Below are 18,483 nucleotides of genomic sequence, written 5' to 3' on the forward strand. Positions count from 1 at the left end.
AGAAATTATCCTATAATCCCAACTGCATTGGATATTTAGCTCTCCCACTCTGAGCATGCAGTAGGTAGACCGCTGCAGGGCAGGAAGTAGCCTTGAGTCATTTGTGTTCAAATCTTGTCTTTGCTACTCAACAGCTTATGCTCCTGACTAAATTATGTCATTCTCTCCCACTGTACTCTTACGAAGTGGGGATTACATGCCTACCTCAAGGGATTCTTCATTCAGCAGTATTTACTCCACAAATGCTTAGTGGGCACCTACCGTGTGCTGAAAATAACAGTGGCAATTAAGACAACCGTTCCTCCTCATGGAGCTTACTTTCTAGTGTGGGAAAACAGCAGCCAAGTACAGACTTCTTTAAAGGAAATGAGACTTAGGTGACATTTGAGGTGAGACAGGACGAGAATGAGCCAGCTGAGGGAGAAGCACCCAAGGCAAAGCCGACAACGTGAGTGATGGATGGCTCAACGATGAGAAGGGCCTGGCATATCTGAGTACCTGGAAATGCCAACAGAAGGAGAGAGAGGACGCGAACTGAGAAATGCAGCAGGAACTGGATTAAGACTGGCTTAATAGGCTAATGGTTAAATTCTGTTCCATGAGCAAAGGGGAACTAAGTACGGGTTTAATTTTTGAGATAATGCATTGGTGGTATTAACTGGAAAGCTGAGTATGTAGTACTGATTGTCCTAACTACATATTTTAAAACTGGATTATTTGGGGAACTTGCAGGAGGACAAGAGGAAAGCTGCAAGTTAGGTCAAGAGGCTGTTGCAGTCCAGGTGAGATGATAGTAGTTTGGACTAGATAGTTAGCAGTAGGAATGAAGAAGTGGGTTCAAGACACACCTGAGCGACTGCAGGATTTAGTGATGGACTGGACAACCGAAGCATCAAAGTGGTATTCACTGAGATGGTAAAATGGTAGTGGGGTGGGGGGCGGGTATCAAGAGGTGCAGTTTGGACGGATTTGAGTTTGCAGTGCTCTGTGGACATCCAAATGGAGACACCGAACAGGCCCCTGGTTATCAGTCTAGATCTCCGGGGCACTTGGAGACTGGAATCACATACCCCGGAGTTACCTATGTAAAGCCATGAAACCGGATAAAGTCCTCCAGGCGATGTGAAGAGAGGCGCCCGGGCTCAAGAGCGCCCTAACGTCCGCGGCGGGACTGAGCATCCCCAGCGCAGCATGACAGCCAGGAGAGCGTGTGGGTTCTGGGAATCCAGGGAGCGCAGGCCTCGGCGCGGCGCGGCGCCAGGAACCGGCTTCTCTCCTGGAAACGCTCAAAACAAACGAGCGGCTGCGAGCACGCTGCCGCCGGGACCAACCCCACCACCACCACCACCCGCCCGGCCAGCCCCGCCCCGCCCCGCCCCCGCCCCTCCGCCTTCCCGGAAGCCTCTGCGGCGGCAGCCCGGCGGCCATCTTGGTTGCCGGGCGGCCGGCGGGGAGGCTGCGCCCGCGCAGCCGCCGTCCAGCTCCGGCGGGCGCCGCGGGTCCCTGAGGCGGGGTGTGGGCGTCGGTGGCCGCGATGACCCAGGCGGAGAAGGGGGACGCGGAGAACGGGAAGGAGAAGGGCGGGGAGAAGGAGAAGGAGCAACGCGGCGTGAAACGCCCCATCGTGCCCGCGCTGGTGCCGGAGTCGCTGCAGGAGGTGAGGCGCGGCGCCGGGGGCGGGTCTCGTGAGGGCCTTCCGGCCGGGGGGGTGGGGGCGGCGGCGGCGACGCGGGGCTTCCGGTCCCCGCGCTCTGGCGGCTGGTGCCCCGCGGTGCTCGCCACGTCCGCCGGCGGCCGGACGGGCACTGGGCTTGGGGAACTTTCGAAGCTGCCGTGGGCTGTCGGTGACCTCCACTCCGCAGGTGGAGTCCGGCACCGGGCAGGCACCGTTTCCTTGGTGAAGGAAGCCGCAGGGGGTGGAGCCCAGTTCAAGCCTGACGCTGGGGAGAGAGGCAAACGACTGTCTGAATAGACGTGAAGAGTTTGTGTGTCGGCGCCAGCTCGAGAATGAAGGCTGCTAACCAGGAAGAGTTACTCACAGTTGCATGGCAGGCAAAGGACCTGGGTGTCTGTGTATCCTTAGGGAGCGGTGGAAAACACAAAAACAAAAAAACAACGTTCCCGTAGGAAACAGAATGGGCAGATTCACAGGAAAAAGCAAGGAGGCATTGATAATGCTCGGGATTTCATGTTGGACGTCTCCGACACGGCTTCTTAACGGGGGGATGGGCTGAGGATAACACCCAGCTGGCCTGGCACCTGTAGGATACATTGCTGGGTGCCCGCTCCCGGGGAACCCCCAGGGGGTTCTGACTGTTGCACGGGCCTCAGTTTCCCCACCCATCTAGTTGAGGGAGCAGACTGGGTGGTCTGTAAGGGCCTTGCCTTCCCACCCACTAGGATTCTGTCCCATTCTGTGAGTGGGAGAGCTCACCGTTGGGTATGGGGCAGCAGGTATGAGGGCATCGTGGGGATGGGCTAATGCAGAAGGCCATAGGGAGGTATTGGGCACACACGGCAGGTACCTCCCCTGGCCCTGATGGCCTGGGAGCGCCTAACAGGAAGTGACCTCTGCACCAAGACCTAAGAATGATTAGGAGCTAGCCAGGGGGGATCTCCGGGTAGGAGGACAACATGGAAGGGACAGACCTGGGCCAGGAGAGGGCATGAAGTATTGGTGACCATGATGTCTGGAAGAAGGAGGAGCAAGATTGGGACGCCACGGTGGCTCAGCGGTTGAGTACCTGCTTTCAGCCTAGGGCCTGATCCTGGAGACCCGGGGTCGAGTCCCACCACGGGCTCCCTGCATGGAGCCTGCTTCTCCCTCTGCCTGTGTCTCTGCCTCTCTCTCTCTGTCTCATGAGTAAATAAATAAAATGTTTGCTTTTTTTTTTTTTTTTTTTTTTTTAAATAAAAGGAGCAAGAGGTGAAACTGGAGAGCTTAGTGGGGCCTATCATGAGAGTCTTAGAGCCAGAGTCTGCTCTCTTCTGAAAGGCAGTGGAGAACTTTGGAAGAGCTAGCCAGACCCTGAGCTACATGAGTAACTAGATTAATGGTCACAATAACTCTATGAGGTAAGAACTTCATCCAGAGCAAGGAAGTGGTGCTGTATGAATTTGAAGCCAAATCTGTGAATCCAGAGCCTGGGCCCTTAACCACTATAGCAGCATTTCCTTTAACTTCGGTCAGTTGTACCACACCCATTAGTTTTTCCATGTTCTCTGTGGCTTTTTCATATCCATTACTTTCTTAAAAACTGTTTTACTCGTTTTATATTTTTATTTTTTTATTTTATTTTTTTCTATATATCTTTATTTTATTTGAGAGAGAGGTGAGAGAGTGAGCATGAGAGCACAAGTGTGGAGAGGGAAAGGGAGAAGCAAACTCCCTACTCAGTAGGGAGCCCAATGCGCATGGCTCCTTCCCAGAACCCTGAGAACATAACCTGAGCCAAAGGCAGCCGCTCAACCAACTGACCACCCAGGTGCCCCTACTCCGTCTTTTTTAAGCAGTAATATTTGGGAAATGACTTGTGGAGTGTACTAGCTTGTTGTTTCATAATATGTTAAAATAGGTGTGAAATTAAAAATATTTGTCCATATACTTTGGAAAACTGCCATTACTAACCCCAGAACTTCCCAGTCAATGTGCTGTAGTCTGTGTTCCGTAAATGAAGTACAGGTATCCTGATGGCAAGCAGCTTCATCTTTTTTGCTCCAGTTTACTGGACGAATGTCTCCCATCGCGCAAAAAAGCTTGGGAAGTACTGTTTAACATCATGCCAACCACTTGAAAGAGATGCATTCAACAAATAACTCTTAGCTTCTGTGTGCCTTGCACTAGGCATAGAGTACTGAGTAAGAAAGAAGTGATTCCTTTTTACGTGAAGGTTTTTGTTAGTTGGGAGGGCAAACAGTAAATAATTATAAAATGATAGATGACATGAAAACTATATTGCAGGGGGTTAAGTAAACCTAGTCTGATGACATTTAACTTCAGAACTGAAGGGAGAAGTAAGATTTACGAGGGAGAAAGGATATGGCAGGCAAAGGGAGTTACCTGTATGAAGACAAGACAGTGTGATGAGTTAAGAAATCAAGAGAGATCTAGATGGGGAAGATTAAAGAGACCAGAAAGGAGGTGGTTCTTGAGTAGGGCTGGAGAATAGACAGGTTCTTGATCTCACAGGTTCTGGACTTTATCTTATGGGCAAGCTGTGGAAATGTTTTAAATGGAGACCTGCAAGAAGACCCAACTGTAGCTCAAGGGCAAAGCAGAGTAGGTGCTGGCTAAGGAGTTGTGCAGGAATGGTGGTTCTTCACAGAGGTATCCTCTTGGCACAGGAATTGTCAGAGTCCCTTCTTCCCCTGCTCTGTACTGAAACCATGGGTCCTTTAATGAGTTTATGAGGCAGAGGTTCCCCAACTGATTGAGATTCTATGTTTCGCACCCTTGCGAATTACAGATCTGAAACAATTACCATCTAAAAATAAAGGTCACAGTAATCACTCGTGTCCTGACATGTGCTGCTTTGTCATTTCTTGTTCACCATTTCCCAAGAATGGATTGTAAGATGCAGCAAGGTTTTCTGGCCTATGAAGATAGAATTGTGAACGCTGGCATTTTAACACCAAACTTTTGCCAGATTAGGTGAATAGCATAGAACTAAGAAGAGGTAAAATGTTTTAAAAATGATAACCAAAATGTGGTTTATGCACACACTGAGAAGTGGTTGCTGTATAAAAAGCCTTACTTTCCAGCATTACAAAATAGTAATTCTCTGCTTACGTGAATTTCTTCCCTAACGTGTTCAACCAGTGGTTGTCAAACCTGAGTGATCATACTGATCACCTCAAGAACTTTTGAAAGTTGCAGATTCCTAGGCTCCCTTCCTGGAAATTCTGAATCAGAATATTTGTACTGGAGGCTTAGAATCTAGTTTTTTGTTTACAAGCATCTTTAGGTAATGCAGATTTAGCTAGCACTTCCCTAGTCATCGTATTCCCTACACTTATTCCTTGTCTGTTTCCCCTAGTAAACTGAGAGTTCTCCCGTGGCCAGAATTTTGTCTTGGTCACCATTGTACCCCAATACCTGGCCCAGAAATGCCCAGTAATTGTAAGTTAACTTGCATTGGATAATTATGGTTTCATTCATTTAAACAAGTGTCGACCTATGTACTGTGAGTCAGATCCTGGGAGCACAGAAATATGAAATGAATTTGCATTCAGGCAGAGAGCAATAATTGGATGCCTTTCAAAGAGCTACCTTCAACTGAATTTTATTTTGGTACCTGTGAGTCTGATAGTTACTACACGAAACTAACTTCTTAGTCTAGCCTGTTATCTTTATGTTATTTAACTTGTTACTTATATATTATTTACTAAGGTCACATTCCTTTGTTTTATATTGGCAGCAAATCCAGAGCAACTTCATTGTTGTCATACATCCAGGTTCAACAACCTTAAGGATTGGCCGAGCCACAGATACACTTCCTGCTAGCATTCCTCATGTCATTGCACGAAGACACAAACAACAAGGGCAGCCACTATACAAGGACAACTGGCTCCTAAGGGAAGGACTAAATGTAAGTCAGTAATGGAGGATCTGGAGAGAAAGCCCAATGTTGTTTCCTTGAGACAGCTTAGACATTCAGGTATACACCGTAAACTTGAATTAATATCTTCACGGGTTTAATATATTTTAAAATAATATCATTCAGGGGTACAAAGAGCATTTTTCATTTGAGCTAGTGGTTTAAGATTGTAAAGAAATAATTATGACAAGCAAATCAAAATTATTTTAGCCCATTAATATGAATTGGGTATTGATGAAGGTGATTTTTAAATGGGCAATACAGAATTGTCACTCACTTAAAATAAAGCATTAAGGTCTCTCAACTGCTCCATATTTTTCTCTTCCAGATACTTAGAGTTTATATTGAGTTTGTGTTTTCAATCTATAAGCAATCACTTATGGAATTGTTATAATCACTTCTTACAATCTTAGATCAAATTAAAATTTAAAGGCAGGACTATGTATATCCTTGCAGTTAGCATTTACTTGATCTTACCTTGGAGATGGTAATTATCAGAAAAATTTTTCATGGTAGATGTTAAAGTGTGCATATTGCTTCATAATCCACTTTTAAGTTTTAAGTGAAAGGTAATTTTAGGAACCTGTAGGTTCTATACTTCTAATAGTAAGCTTTAGGGTTCCACTCTTTTTTTTTTTTTTTTTTTTTTTTTAAGCATAACTAGAAGACTACCTAAGCTCATTTCTCTAAGCCTAGGTGTAACTTTGAGGGTATGAGAGTCTAAATCCATTTGTATCTTTGGATCTCACAGTTCTACTGTAGGGCCTAAATTTCAAGAGTAAAATTTAGGTATGAGAATTATGTCAGTATTTGGAAAAGTTTCTGAAATACTTTGTAAATACTAAGTAGCTATCCTGTACTTAGTCCTCTGAATGACTTTATCACTTAAATTCACTTGAGGCTATAGATTTTTACAGATACTTGGTTTGTGGTGTTTATTTTTGACTTTTTTATTCATAAATAATAAGATTATTTTGAATTCTTAAGATTGATATATTTGGCTAAGATTAAGGAAATGCTGCTTCTTGTTGATGAGGGATATTTCTCTTGGATTAAATCAGTAGTTTGACACATTGCTTTCTCTTTTCATTAAATCCTTTCTGCTGCTCATCTTTCACCTTTTTTCCCCAGAAACCAGAAAGTAATGAACAAAGACAAAATGGCCTTAAAATGGTGGATCAAGCAATATGGTCTAAAAAGATGTCAAATGGTACAAGACGGATTCCCGTGTCCCCTGAACAGGTTCAGTCTTAACTCTTTTTTCAGATTTATTCCATAACCGCTGTTCTATCATAAGTGCCATTCATGTGTTCTCTTGATTTCATTAAGCAAATAAAAGATGGGATTTCCTTAAAAAAGGAAAAAGCATTCATAACCACCTACAGAATACCCAAATCAGTGTCACAAATGCTTGGACAAGCCAAATAATTTAAAAGATGGTATTTCTTCTGGCAAATTAATAAAAATTTAGAGTTTACCTGAGAGTCATAAGTGTGTAATTCCAGGATCTTGGTGGGAAGCAATTTGCTTACTACATTTGCCATTTTAATATGATGAAAAATACTATTAGGAATGGACAGGAGTTGGCATATATGTAAATGTGTATTCAGTTTTAAGCAGACTGCAGTATTAATTTTGGACTAGTTATGAATCACAGTCTAGGTATTAAAACTATGGGAACAATCAAAATTTTGGAAAAGGCCAAGAGTATCTTTTTGTGACCAGTCAGTATTTTGCCAAATATTTAGGATTTGTGATTAAATTTTGCTAACTATATCTAGTCTATGAGAGAGGAGAAAAGAGGACTCATACTAGGTTTCTCCCATTCCCCCTCCTTTTTTTCTTACATAAAATTTTCTGGTGATTTTTTTTTATTTCAGGCACGTTCCTACAACAAGCAGATGCGACCTGCAATTTTAGATCACTGTTCTGGAAATAAATGGACCAACACATCTCATCACCCTGAGTTTTTGGTTGGGGAAGAGGTAGGGACATCCAGTTCTAGTTGTTTCCTAGAATTCATAATCTTCCTTTCAGGCCCAGATACTCAAACGGGCTCCTGTGATGTTAGATACTCTACTCTCAACATTTAGAATAGTCAGCAAATGTTAACCATAACTCTGGCCTGAGATTTTTAATGTGAATCCAGAAAACACCCAGAAGAAGTTTTAACAATATATTCATCTCCTTTGTCTTTTCTAGGCCTTATATGTTAATCCATTGGACTGTTATAATATTCACTGGCCTATCAGAAGAGGTCAGTTAAATATTCACCCAGGACCTGGGGGCTCTCTCACAGCTGTTCTGGCAGATATTGAAGTAATATGGTCTCATGCAATCCAGAAATACTTAGAAATTCCACTGAAAGATTTAAAGGTGAGGTTAAATTCCCAGTTAACTTGGATTGGCTTTAGGATTCTTGGGCAGCCCAGGTGGCTCAGTGGTTTAGCGCCGCCTTCAGCCCAGGCCTGATCCTGGAGACCGGGGATCGAGTCCCACGTCGGGCTCCCTGCATGGACCCTGCTTCTCCCTCTGCCTGTGTCTTTGCCTCTCTCTCTCTACGTCTCTCATGAATAAATAAATAAAATCTTAAAAAAAAAAAAAAAGATTATTGATCAGTAAAAGTGCCTAATACTGAGTTGTTTGTAATCTAATGTCCTTAGAGCATTTTGTCAGCCTTAAGGTGTTGAGGACAGCTTTCTTTCTTCACTGACTTCACCTCTCATGCTTTCTCTTTTTTCGGTGTCTCTATCTATTGCTCTGCAACCAGCAAGCTTGGTCATGTTTGTGCCTTATCACTGGACCTTTTTCAGTTCTTATTATCTTATTTTTAATTTCACAAGGTGTTTTTTTTTTTCTTTTTCAGTTGAAGTATAGTTGACACACCATTGTTACATTAGTTTCGGATTTATAGCATAGCGATTGGACAACCCTATTCATAATGCTGGTCTCACCCCAAGTATAGCCACCATTCTGTCACTATGCCATGACAGTACCATTATAGTACCAGTGACTATGTTCCCTGTGCTGTATCTTTCATCTCCATGACTTATTCATTCCATAACTGGAGGTTTATCTCTCCCAGTCCTCCTTACCCATTTTGCCCACCCTCCTTCCCCCCTCTGGCAACCACCAGTTTATTCTCCATGTTTATGTGTCTGTTTCTGCTTTTTTTGTTTTGTTTTGTTTTTTAAGATTTCACATATAAGTGAAATCGTATTTATCTTTTTCTGACTTACTTCACTTAGTGTAAGGTCCTCTAGGTCTACCCATGTCGTTGCAAATGGCAAGATTTCATTCTTTTTTATGGCTGATATACCATTGTATGTATGTACCACATCTTCACACATTTATCTATCATTGGATACTTACGTTGCTTCCGTATGTTGGCTATTGTAAAGAATGCTATAATGAACATAGGAATGTGTATATTATTTCAAATTACTGTTTTAATTTTCTTTGGGTAATAACTAGTAGTGGAATTACTGGGTTGTGTGGTATTTCTATTTTTAACTTTTTAGGAATCTCCATTCTGTTCTCCGTAGTGGCTATACCAATTTACATTCCCACCAACAGTGTACAAGGGTTCCTTTTTCTCCACATCCTCACCAACACTTGCTATTTCTTGTCTGTTTGATACTAGTCATTTTGACAGGTTTTAGGTGATATCTCATTGTGGTTTTGGTTTGCATTTCCCTGATGATGAGTGATGTTGAGCATCTTTTCACGTGTCTGTTGGCCATCTGTCTATGTTCATTGGAAAAACGTCTATTCATGCCCTCTGCCCATTTTTTAATTGGATTATTTTTCTGCTGTTGAGTTGTATAAGTTCTTTATATATTTCAACTATTAACCCCTTATCAGGTTTCATATCTCACGTTTATGTGTTTAATCTATTTTGAGTTTCTTTTTGAACAGGGCTTAAGAAAGTGGTCCAGTTCCATTCTTTTGCATAAGGCTGTCCAATTTTCCCAGAACCATTTATGGAAGACACTCTCTTTTTCCCAATGCTATTCTTGCCTCCTTTGTCAAAGATTCATTGATCATATAAGTGTGGGTTTATTTTTGGGCTCTATTCTCTTCCATTGATCTATGTATTTTTGTGCCAATACCATACTATTTTGATTATTACAACCTTATAGTGTATCTTGAGATCTGGGGTTTTGATACCATTTCACAAGTTTTTAATATAAAGGGAAAAAAACCCCACAACTTCAGCATTTCCTGTTTTTCATTAAACCCAAAAGATAGAGATTTGAGCTTTGTTCTGGGCCTCTAACCATTGCTTCCATCCTTTAGAGAAAATCCTCTCTGAAGACAAGTGTAGTGACATTTATTTTGATCTGGCTTTAGTATTAATGGTTTTCTCTTCTTTTTTCTTTGTTCTTCTCTTTAGTATTATAGATGTATCTTGTTAATTCCTGATATCTATAATAAACAGCACGTGAAAGAATTAGTGAATATGATCCTAATGAAGATGGGTTTTTCAGGTATGTCTTATATTCCTGAGAAATCTGTTTGAAATGAGATTGTTTATCTATTTTACTGACAAAGTTAATCTAATATACTGCCTTATTGAAATGCATATTCTAAGAGGATCAGCCATGCTTGGACAATTGCCCAGATGTTCCCAGACTTTAATGGATGATTTGTCTTAGGATCTTTACTGCTCCCTAGCTGATTGCTCCTCTACCTTTGTGTTTTAGGAATTGTGGTCCATCAGGAGTCTGTGTGTGCCACCTTTGGAAGTGGTTTAAGCAGCACATGTATTGTAGATGTTGGAGACCAGAAGACAAGTGTGTGCTGTGTGGAGGATGGGGTCTCTCATCGCAATACTCGGTAAGGATCTTGGAAGGTAGTATTCTCTGCTTTCTCCCCTCACAGCCTGTTCAGCTATAAAGCATCAGAAGTTAAAAAGAAAATTATTATAAGGAATTATATATTCAGAGTTTGCATAGGAAACCAAAATTATGGAAGTGCAAATTCTAGCAAGGCTATAAACCACTGATTTTATCCTTCCTGTTAGTACTATTTATGCTTCCTGTTACGAGTACCTAACAGGAGCTCCTGAAAATCCTGACTTGTGTTGTGTGCTTTCCCACAGAGGCAGTGTATATATTAACTCTGTGTCTTGCTGTGGTCTAATGTAGAGATACGTATCATGCTCATAGCAAAGCTTTAATTACACAAGTCATGTAGGGGAAAATAGGTTTTCAGGTCCAAATTCTCTATCTAGCATTATGAGCATTTGCTTTTGTCATAATTGTTCAGTGAGTGATGAGTAGTGTTCTGGTCAAGTCCCTTCATGATGTCATCACTGATATAAGAGGTAATAAAGTAACTCAGGAGCAGATTTACTGCTTGTCCTTCCTGAGACAAGCCCAACAAAGGTAAGCACACTCAGGCAATACGCATACAGATTCTTTGCAGCATTTTTGTGCTTCCAGGATGGCTTCTTCAGGATGCTGTAGTGCTTTCTGTCCCTCACATATGTAGTTCAAGATCCAGGGCATAGAAACATTTAAAAGAAGACCTAAGCAGTCCATGCAAAAAGTTGATCTGTTGCCTCCCATCCCAAATTACAGTGAATCTTAAAACAGTATAAGTTGATTTGGCTCATCCATTGGTTATGTATTACTTAATGCCATTGAGTCTCAAAGTATGGAGAAAACACTGGGCCCAGGTCTCCCACCTCTAAAATAATATAGCAGTGCTCTTTGCAAATCATAGAACCATTCAGTTAGTTGGTGGTATACTCTTGAAAGTTTTCTCCCGTGAGTCTGTCTTATGGTGTCGCTGTTTGTCACCTCGACGTATTAGTATAGACAGGCAAACCACTATGATATGGTAAATATGGTAACTTAGAAATGAGTTGCATTAAGGCTGTTCTCTTTCTTGGAAACTTTTTGCAAAAGCATGACTGCTGCTAGATGCTCACCACTGATGGTTTGCTAGAGTTCTATTTCTCCCATCTCTCCATCCTGTCTTTTCATTCTTTATTCCTAAAATAAACATCTTTTGAGACTTGTTAGGTTTCACTGTGCCTAGTTGAGTTTTTGAAATGCTCTTTGCACCTTCTTGATCAACAGATTACCCACCTCTTTTCTCTTTTAACTCTAGGCTCTGTCTGGCCTATGGGGGGTCTGACGTGTCAAGGTGTTTTTACTGGCTCATGCAGCGAGCTGGATTCCCTTACCGAGAATGCCAACTAACAAATAAAATGGATTGTCTTCTTCTGCAGCATCTTAAAGAAACTTTCTGTCATTTAGATCAGGTGGGAGCAAAACCAAAATTGCTGATTATTTTTGTTACTAGGAAGAATTTACGATATTCAAAAGGCAGTTAAAAATATAAGAGAGGCACCTGGGTGGCTCAGTTGGTTAAGTGTCTGCCTTCAGCTGAGGTCATAATACCAAGGTCCTGGGATTGAGCCCCGCGTAGGGCTCCCTGCTTCCCCTTCTCTCTGTCCCTTCCCCTGCTTATGCGTGAGTGTGTGAACATGCTGCCTCTGTGCCGCCGCCCCGCCCCCCGCCTCTCTCTCAAATAAATAAAATCTTAAAAAAATATATAGCAGTATTCTACCCTTTCAACCGAAGTTGAGAGAACCTTAAAGTTAAAGCTCTTAAGGAGTTAAGAGTGTTTTGGTAAGGTCAGAGCTGTTAGGATGTGTCTCAGGCTCTGGAAAATACAGCTGGTTTTTTTTTAAGTGAGTATTTAGCAGATTTGTCTCTCTTTAGGATCTTTGATCAAGATGTAGGTAAACCTTTAGGTGTAATGCATATGTAGGTACAGACATTTAATTAAATGGCAGCAACTGAAGCACTTTCTTAGTGTTGTGAATAGTCAACCTTTAATCTTTGCTATATGTCTATTCCTACCTTTTTATGCTTTCTGTTTCAGGCCTTTTTATTTTCCCTGACATTTTTCAAGCAATCCTAATTCTAAACAACAAAATTTTGAGAAACCTAAGACTGGGTATCATTTCCCAGTTACTGAGGGAATTGGCTTATTGATTTGGATCCTTGTTTGAATTAATATTTACCGATAATAAAGATTAAAATGCAGATGACAGAAATTTCAGACATGTTAAAAGTAAGGTATATCTGAACTATTTTATTAAGTTCCAGTTGAAATGGGGGGAAAAGAAGAAATGGTAGAAAGTTGCAGAGCAGCTATATTATAGGTGAGATTTGAATAGTAGAGAGGCTTGTCATTTGAGGAGTTTATATGCACTTTTACTGGTTCACTGACAGCATCTTTTTCTGGAATCAGGACATCTCTGGGCTTCAGGATCATGAGTTTCAAATTCGACATCCAGATTCCCCTGCCCTACTTTACCAGTTTCGATTAGGAGATGAAAAACTCCAGGTAATGTGTAGTTGTGTATTTCCATGGGTAGAAAGAAAGCCATCCAGGTTCAGACAGATTGAGAGAATATATACTTGTCTGAAACCTCATGAGGTCAGAATGTCAGCTGGTTTAGACTGTCGGCTAAACCAGCTTAAAAGTCCCTGATAGCATACAGATCATAATAGATCTAAAGACTATCTTTTTAATTAGCCACTGTATGATTAGTTCTTACTTAGAGAGGGGGTACTATTCTTACTAAGGAATTTTAAAATAGCTTGTTAGGCACTCGAATTACATTTGCTTTGACATTTCTCTCTATGGTGTCACATCACTCATTCAATTGGATGATTTCTGTAGTTTTCTGACCTCTTCTGCAATGAAGAAATAATACTAACTCCCAAAAGAGAATGCTTACTCAGTCTGCCTTCTAGGGTCTAATCTTCCAGTTTTGTTTGGGGAAGAACAGAGTTTAATGGATTAGTATCCTTGGTTGATATTTGTTTTCTTCCTTGCACAGGCTCCAATGGCTTTGTTTTACCCAGCAACTTTTGGAATTGTTGGACAGAAAATGACAACCTTGCAGCACAGATCCCAGGGTGACCCTGAGGATCCTCATGATGAGCATTACCTGCTAGCCACACAGAGCAAGCAAGAACAGGTCCGCAGTGATTCTGGTGTGTGAGGAGATAGCTTTGACCCTGCAGGAGAAGTTTGCCCATCATTAATAGATCATTGCAGTCGCTAGAATCTGACTGCATACTAAAGCTGATACTGTTTTTAGGATTGTAGATGAAATGAAGTCTACTGTAGATGAAGTCTAAATTTAAAATCCAGATGACAGATTTCTTCATTCAATAATCCGATTTTCAGAATACCAGTCCACATGTTTAAAAGTTAGTTTAATGAAGATACTTCCTTTTGGTGTATACAGTATCTTCTTTTGAATATTTATTCAGTAAGGAGTATTTTCAGTAAAATCTGACCTATTTTTAAAATCATAATGTAATGTAAATGGTATGAGGTCTAGGCAGAAAGCTGAATTCTTTTGTCCAGAGCTGATTATCCCAGTAATAGGATATTTAATATAAGGGCACAAATTAAAGCTCTTATCTGCCAGTGAAACAGCAGCTCATGATGGAGAAAGGAGGGCTCTAAACCTGTTCTAGTCCTTGTCCCTGATCATGAGGTGGTTAGGTAGGGTCTGAAAATGAGGATTTCATAATAGCCATAGGCACAAGAATCCTACTGAACTCCACCTAAAAACTCTATTCAAGCAGGAAAAGTCTGTGTATGCCGACATTTTCAAATTTAAAATCCAATCAGTGATAATAAGGTCGTGAGATTTGCTCTGCCTCCCAGTGACTGCTTTGGGATTGTCCGCATATCCTCATCTTTTGTACACCATGTCTCACTCCCAGGTGATCCGGGAGAGGGTCCAAGTGGTTGGCTATATACTAGCATGTACTCCTTCTGCACCACAGTAATGCACCTTTGCTTTATAGTAGTGTAAAGCACTATAAAATAGCGCAGTAGGGAGGAGTGGGGTCTAGCTGGAGAACATCTGGTATAGTCCTACCATCTACTTGATTGTCCTTTTAATTGATTTAGTCTGCCAAAGCTACTGCTGACCGAAAGTCTGCATCCAAACCCATTGGATTTGAAGGGGATCTTCGTGGCCAGTCTTCTGATCTTCCAGAAAGACTCCATGCCCAGGAAGTGGATTTGGGATCCTCCCAAGGAGACTGTTTGATGCCTGGCAATGAATCCGAGGAGGCTCTCACAGCACTGATGTCCAGGAAGACTGCCATCTCTCTGTTTGAAGGGAAAGCCCTGGGCCTGGATAAAGCCATTCTTCACAGCATAGACTGCTGTTGTAAGCATGTTTCAGGAGCCAGTAGCAGTTATTGAATGTGTTAAAGCTAGACTGTGGGTATGCAGCATAACATATGCATTGAAAAACTGGAGCACCTGCTGCACTTGTGTTGTCTGATATTAGAAATTGGTTCCTGGTCTCATTGGGCATATAGCCTAGTAGAGAAGACCAAAAAAGTTAAATTGTCACACAAATGGGAAACCACAACTATGGCAGGTGCTACAAAGGTGAACTAACTAAAGGATACTGACTTTCAGTGCTTCTGATTGAGGGATTTAATAAGGGATTTTTAATAGGAGGAAGCAGTGTGGAGGATGGGAGGCAGGGAAACCTTTCTTGGGAAAGAGCCACTTAAGAGAGATTTAGGAGGTGAGTGGGGGTTAGCCTGTCAGGATGGCATTCTGGGCAGAGGAAGATGCCTGTGTGGAGATTAGTATGGCTGGGGACACTGGGTGCCAGGATGAAGCTAGAGAAGCAGTGAATACACACCATATTGAACTTTGTAGGTCCCTGTAGAGATTTTGGTCTTAATCCTGCAGGTAGAAAGTATGGTAACAACATGTTCATGTTGGTGTTTTGCAAGATTCTTCTGTCTGCATTGTTGAGGATGGGTTGGAGAGAAACCTTTGAGGAGGCTTTTAGAATTATCCAAACGAGATGGTGGTGGCTTGGCCCAGGGTGGTGGTGGATATGGAGAAAAAGAGTGGAAGGAATATCATTGTCTTTTCAGCATCTGATGATACCAAAAAGAAGATGTACAGTTCCATCCTGGTGGTGGGAGGTGGTCTGATGTTTCATAAAGCTCAAGAATTTCTGCAGCACAGAATTCTCAACAAAATGCCACCTTCATTCAGACGAATTATTGAGAATGTGGATGTGATCACAAGGCCCAAGGTCTGTTGTCGGTGCAGTTGGATTGCATACAAATGAAATCAGGACTGATTCTAATTGTAATGTTGTATGTGGACAGATAAAATGCTGGGAGGCATGAGTTTGTGTCTGGGCTGCTCTTAATTAAGGGCTTGGGCAAGTAGAAGAATTTCAGTGGGTCACAGATTTGGTGCAAGGAGCTTTTGGCTAGGGGCCTGGCTTTCTGGGTGTTAGTCCCAGCTCTCCTCTCCAGACTAGACTGACTTCCAAAAGGTATGCCTCTGGAAAAGGACAGGCTGGTCTCACATTGGCCAGAACAGCTTCAGTTTTTGCTTTCATATTTAAGATCTGCTGCTGGTCTATGGACCAGGGCATCTTTACAGATCCTTTTGGCTTGAACTGTCTTGGAAAGAAACATAAACCCTGGAATTTAGAAAGAGATGATGTCTGTATTTCATTATATCCCACGAACAATTCCTGGGAATGTTCTTATTTAATTTTAATCCGGTGGGAGGGATTATGGCATACATTTATTCTACTCTAACTTCAGAATAATGATTTCCTTACGTATGTTCCTTAAGTATGGGGCCTATTTGTAAAGTAATAGTATTGAATGGTAGCATCTTCAGTAATAAACACTAAAGTTTTCTCATCAGTTGGAACAGAAAGATGTCTGTAGTTAATGGGTCCTTTGTATAGGTGAGTCTTTAATGCAGGTTGAAAATCTGGCTTTTTAGGTATTGACTCAGCAGGTTTTTTCTACCTCAAATTCAAGGAAATGATTATACGTCTTATCTGCTTTTGCTGAAATATCTTTATCACTTCCCTAGGACATGGATCCCCGGCTGATTGCATGGAAAGGAGGGGCTGTGTTGGCTTGTTTGGACACAACACAGGAACTATGGATTTATCAGAGAGAATGGCAGCGCTTTGGTGTCCGCATGTTACGAGAGCGAGCTGCTTTTGTATGGTGAAAACAGGCAGAAAGTGCCTATTGAAGACCAAAAACAGGCCTCCTGGTATAAAAGACTTAAAAATATGTATATTTTAATTTATTGACTCAGATGCTTAAGTTTCATGGAAAATAAATGAATTTTAACTTTTATGTTGACAGCAGGACATTGGTGTGAAATTATAAGCTGCTTTTGTAGTCAGGATACTTAATAAATATGAACTTTTCAGTGGTAAATTCTGCCCCTTTCTCAGGATTGCAGGAGCTCCCTGATGATGATGTGAATTGTTGCTGTTGTCTCATGTGCACGCCTGGGCTTAAATTGACCTCAGTGTCATCAGACAATCTCAAGCATCCACAAAGGGTGGGAGCGTGACTTGGGTACCTGACTCCTTAGAGCTGTGTGGTCATGCCATTTCCCTCGTGTTACAGCAGGCACACATGTTGTGTGGACTTAGAATTCCAAATAGGGGGAAAAAATGTTCTTTTCTTTTTCTGTTGGATTATAAAAAAGACTGACTGGTTGAGCTCTGGATTTCCAGAGGCAAAGATTTAAGGCTGGGCTGGTTGGCTTTTGTTACTCACATGCTTCAGGGTAGGCTTAGGGAAAGAAAACAGTCCTTATCTGGCCAAAACAGAACAAAAACTGAAAACTTGTTTCCTTCTTCAAGCCCAATAGAAACAACTCAGGTGTAATGTAGAGTTAACTTGTGTTGTACAAATAAGTAAAGGTGACTGCTCTAATCACTACTAATTTAATCATCAAGCCCCCAGTTTTCCTTAAAGGAACTAAGAGAAAGGTTTCAGAACTCTTTATGCTTGGTATGATCATTTGACCTGAATCTGTGAACCATCTGAAGCAAAATCTAAATACAAACCGGTATTAGCACCAGCGGTCCAGGCCTTGGGGAAGCCTTCCAAGCCCCTGGCCAGAGGAAAAGAAAGTATTGTGTGGAGACAGAAGAGACCTGGGAGCCTGGGGAATTGCCTGATTCCTGCCACTCCCTGCTGGGAGTCTGCTTCCACCATCTGCTTATCCAGAACTGGAGATGGGAGTGGGACTCGAATGAGGGAGGTGAGAGACAAAGGTAGAGATAAGAGGTTAAGAGGTGGAGGGTAAAAGTACAATATAGAAAGAGTAGGATGGTTAGAAATCTCAGCGCCTGAAGAAATAGTGGTCCTAGAACATTTTGCATAACAAGGAATATTCTAAATACCTGCTCAGGTGAGGAACAATGATTTTTACCTTGTTTGGTATTATTGAAGATATGTGCCTTCAATCTTAAGATTGTGTACTCTTTATTTTTTAAAAATTTTAACAAAATAAATTTATACAATATTGATTTTATTTATTTTTCTGCACTGTTTCACCCCAATTTTATTAATGTCTACCTAGTTCCAAAAGCAAAATGTATTTTGTGTATAATTGGTTTTTTACATAGTAACCTATTACCCTTATAACTGGTAGATACTGATTCAGAGGAAGTTGGTTTCTGGTCCAAGTTTTGACATAAGCTTTGTCCGTCTTTTGTTACTAGCACTTAAAAGCGCCTTGAAAACTGTTCATGACAAGTGAGTTTAACCACATTAAACATATTGCCTCACCATTACCAAGTGTCTGCTTGTGAAGTTGGACATGGTGAGTTTTCATTCTGTGCTTCCTTATTTTGTTTTTTATTTTATCTGTAAGACCTGTCCCTTTAAGGTTAGCTTTAACACTTCACAAATACATTTCAAAAGTTATCCATCAAAAGCTGATCCACATTCTAGGGCAGATTCAGTATTGCACTGTGTGAGAGAGACAAGCATTCCTAGAAAAATTGTGTGCTAATATAAATGGC

General features: G+C 41.6%; 1 protein-coding gene across 5 annotated transcripts; it reads left to right on the forward strand.

Annotated features, from left to right (window-relative positions):
- The first annotated feature begins 1,428 nt into the window (after positions 1-1,428).
- On the forward strand, positions 1,429-18,252 carry ACTR8 (actin related protein 8). Of its 5 annotated transcripts, none has more exons than XM_077858526.1 (13): positions 1,431-1,657; positions 5,418-5,588; positions 6,729-6,839; positions 7,478-7,582; positions 7,800-7,973; positions 9,994-10,087; positions 10,304-10,436; positions 11,718-11,871; positions 12,870-12,965; positions 13,465-13,605; positions 14,556-14,820; positions 15,551-15,714; positions 16,521-18,252. In XM_077858526.1, exons 1-13 carry the CDS (start codon positions 1,535-1,537, stop codon positions 16,662-16,664), a joined length of 1,875 nt encoding a protein of 624 aa, XP_077714652.1. In that variant the 5' UTR covers positions 1,431-1,534; the 3' UTR covers positions 16,665-18,252. The 5 variants fall into 5 exon arrangements, with proteins under 5 accessions (XP_077714654.1, XP_077714652.1, XP_077714656.1 ...); XM_077858530.1 differs by having other exon boundaries at positions 1,522-1,657; positions 5,455-5,588; XM_077858527.1 differs by lacking the exon at positions 1,431-1,657 and adding an exon at positions 1,866-2,052.
- Positions 18,253-18,483: the final 231 nt, after the last annotated feature.

The sequence above is a fragment of the Canis aureus genome, chromosome 19 (assembly GCF_053574225.1).
Source record: "Canis aureus isolate CA01 chromosome 19, VMU_Caureus_v.1.0, whole genome shotgun sequence".
Lineage (NCBI taxonomy): Eukaryota > Metazoa > Chordata > Mammalia > Carnivora > Canidae > Canis > Canis aureus.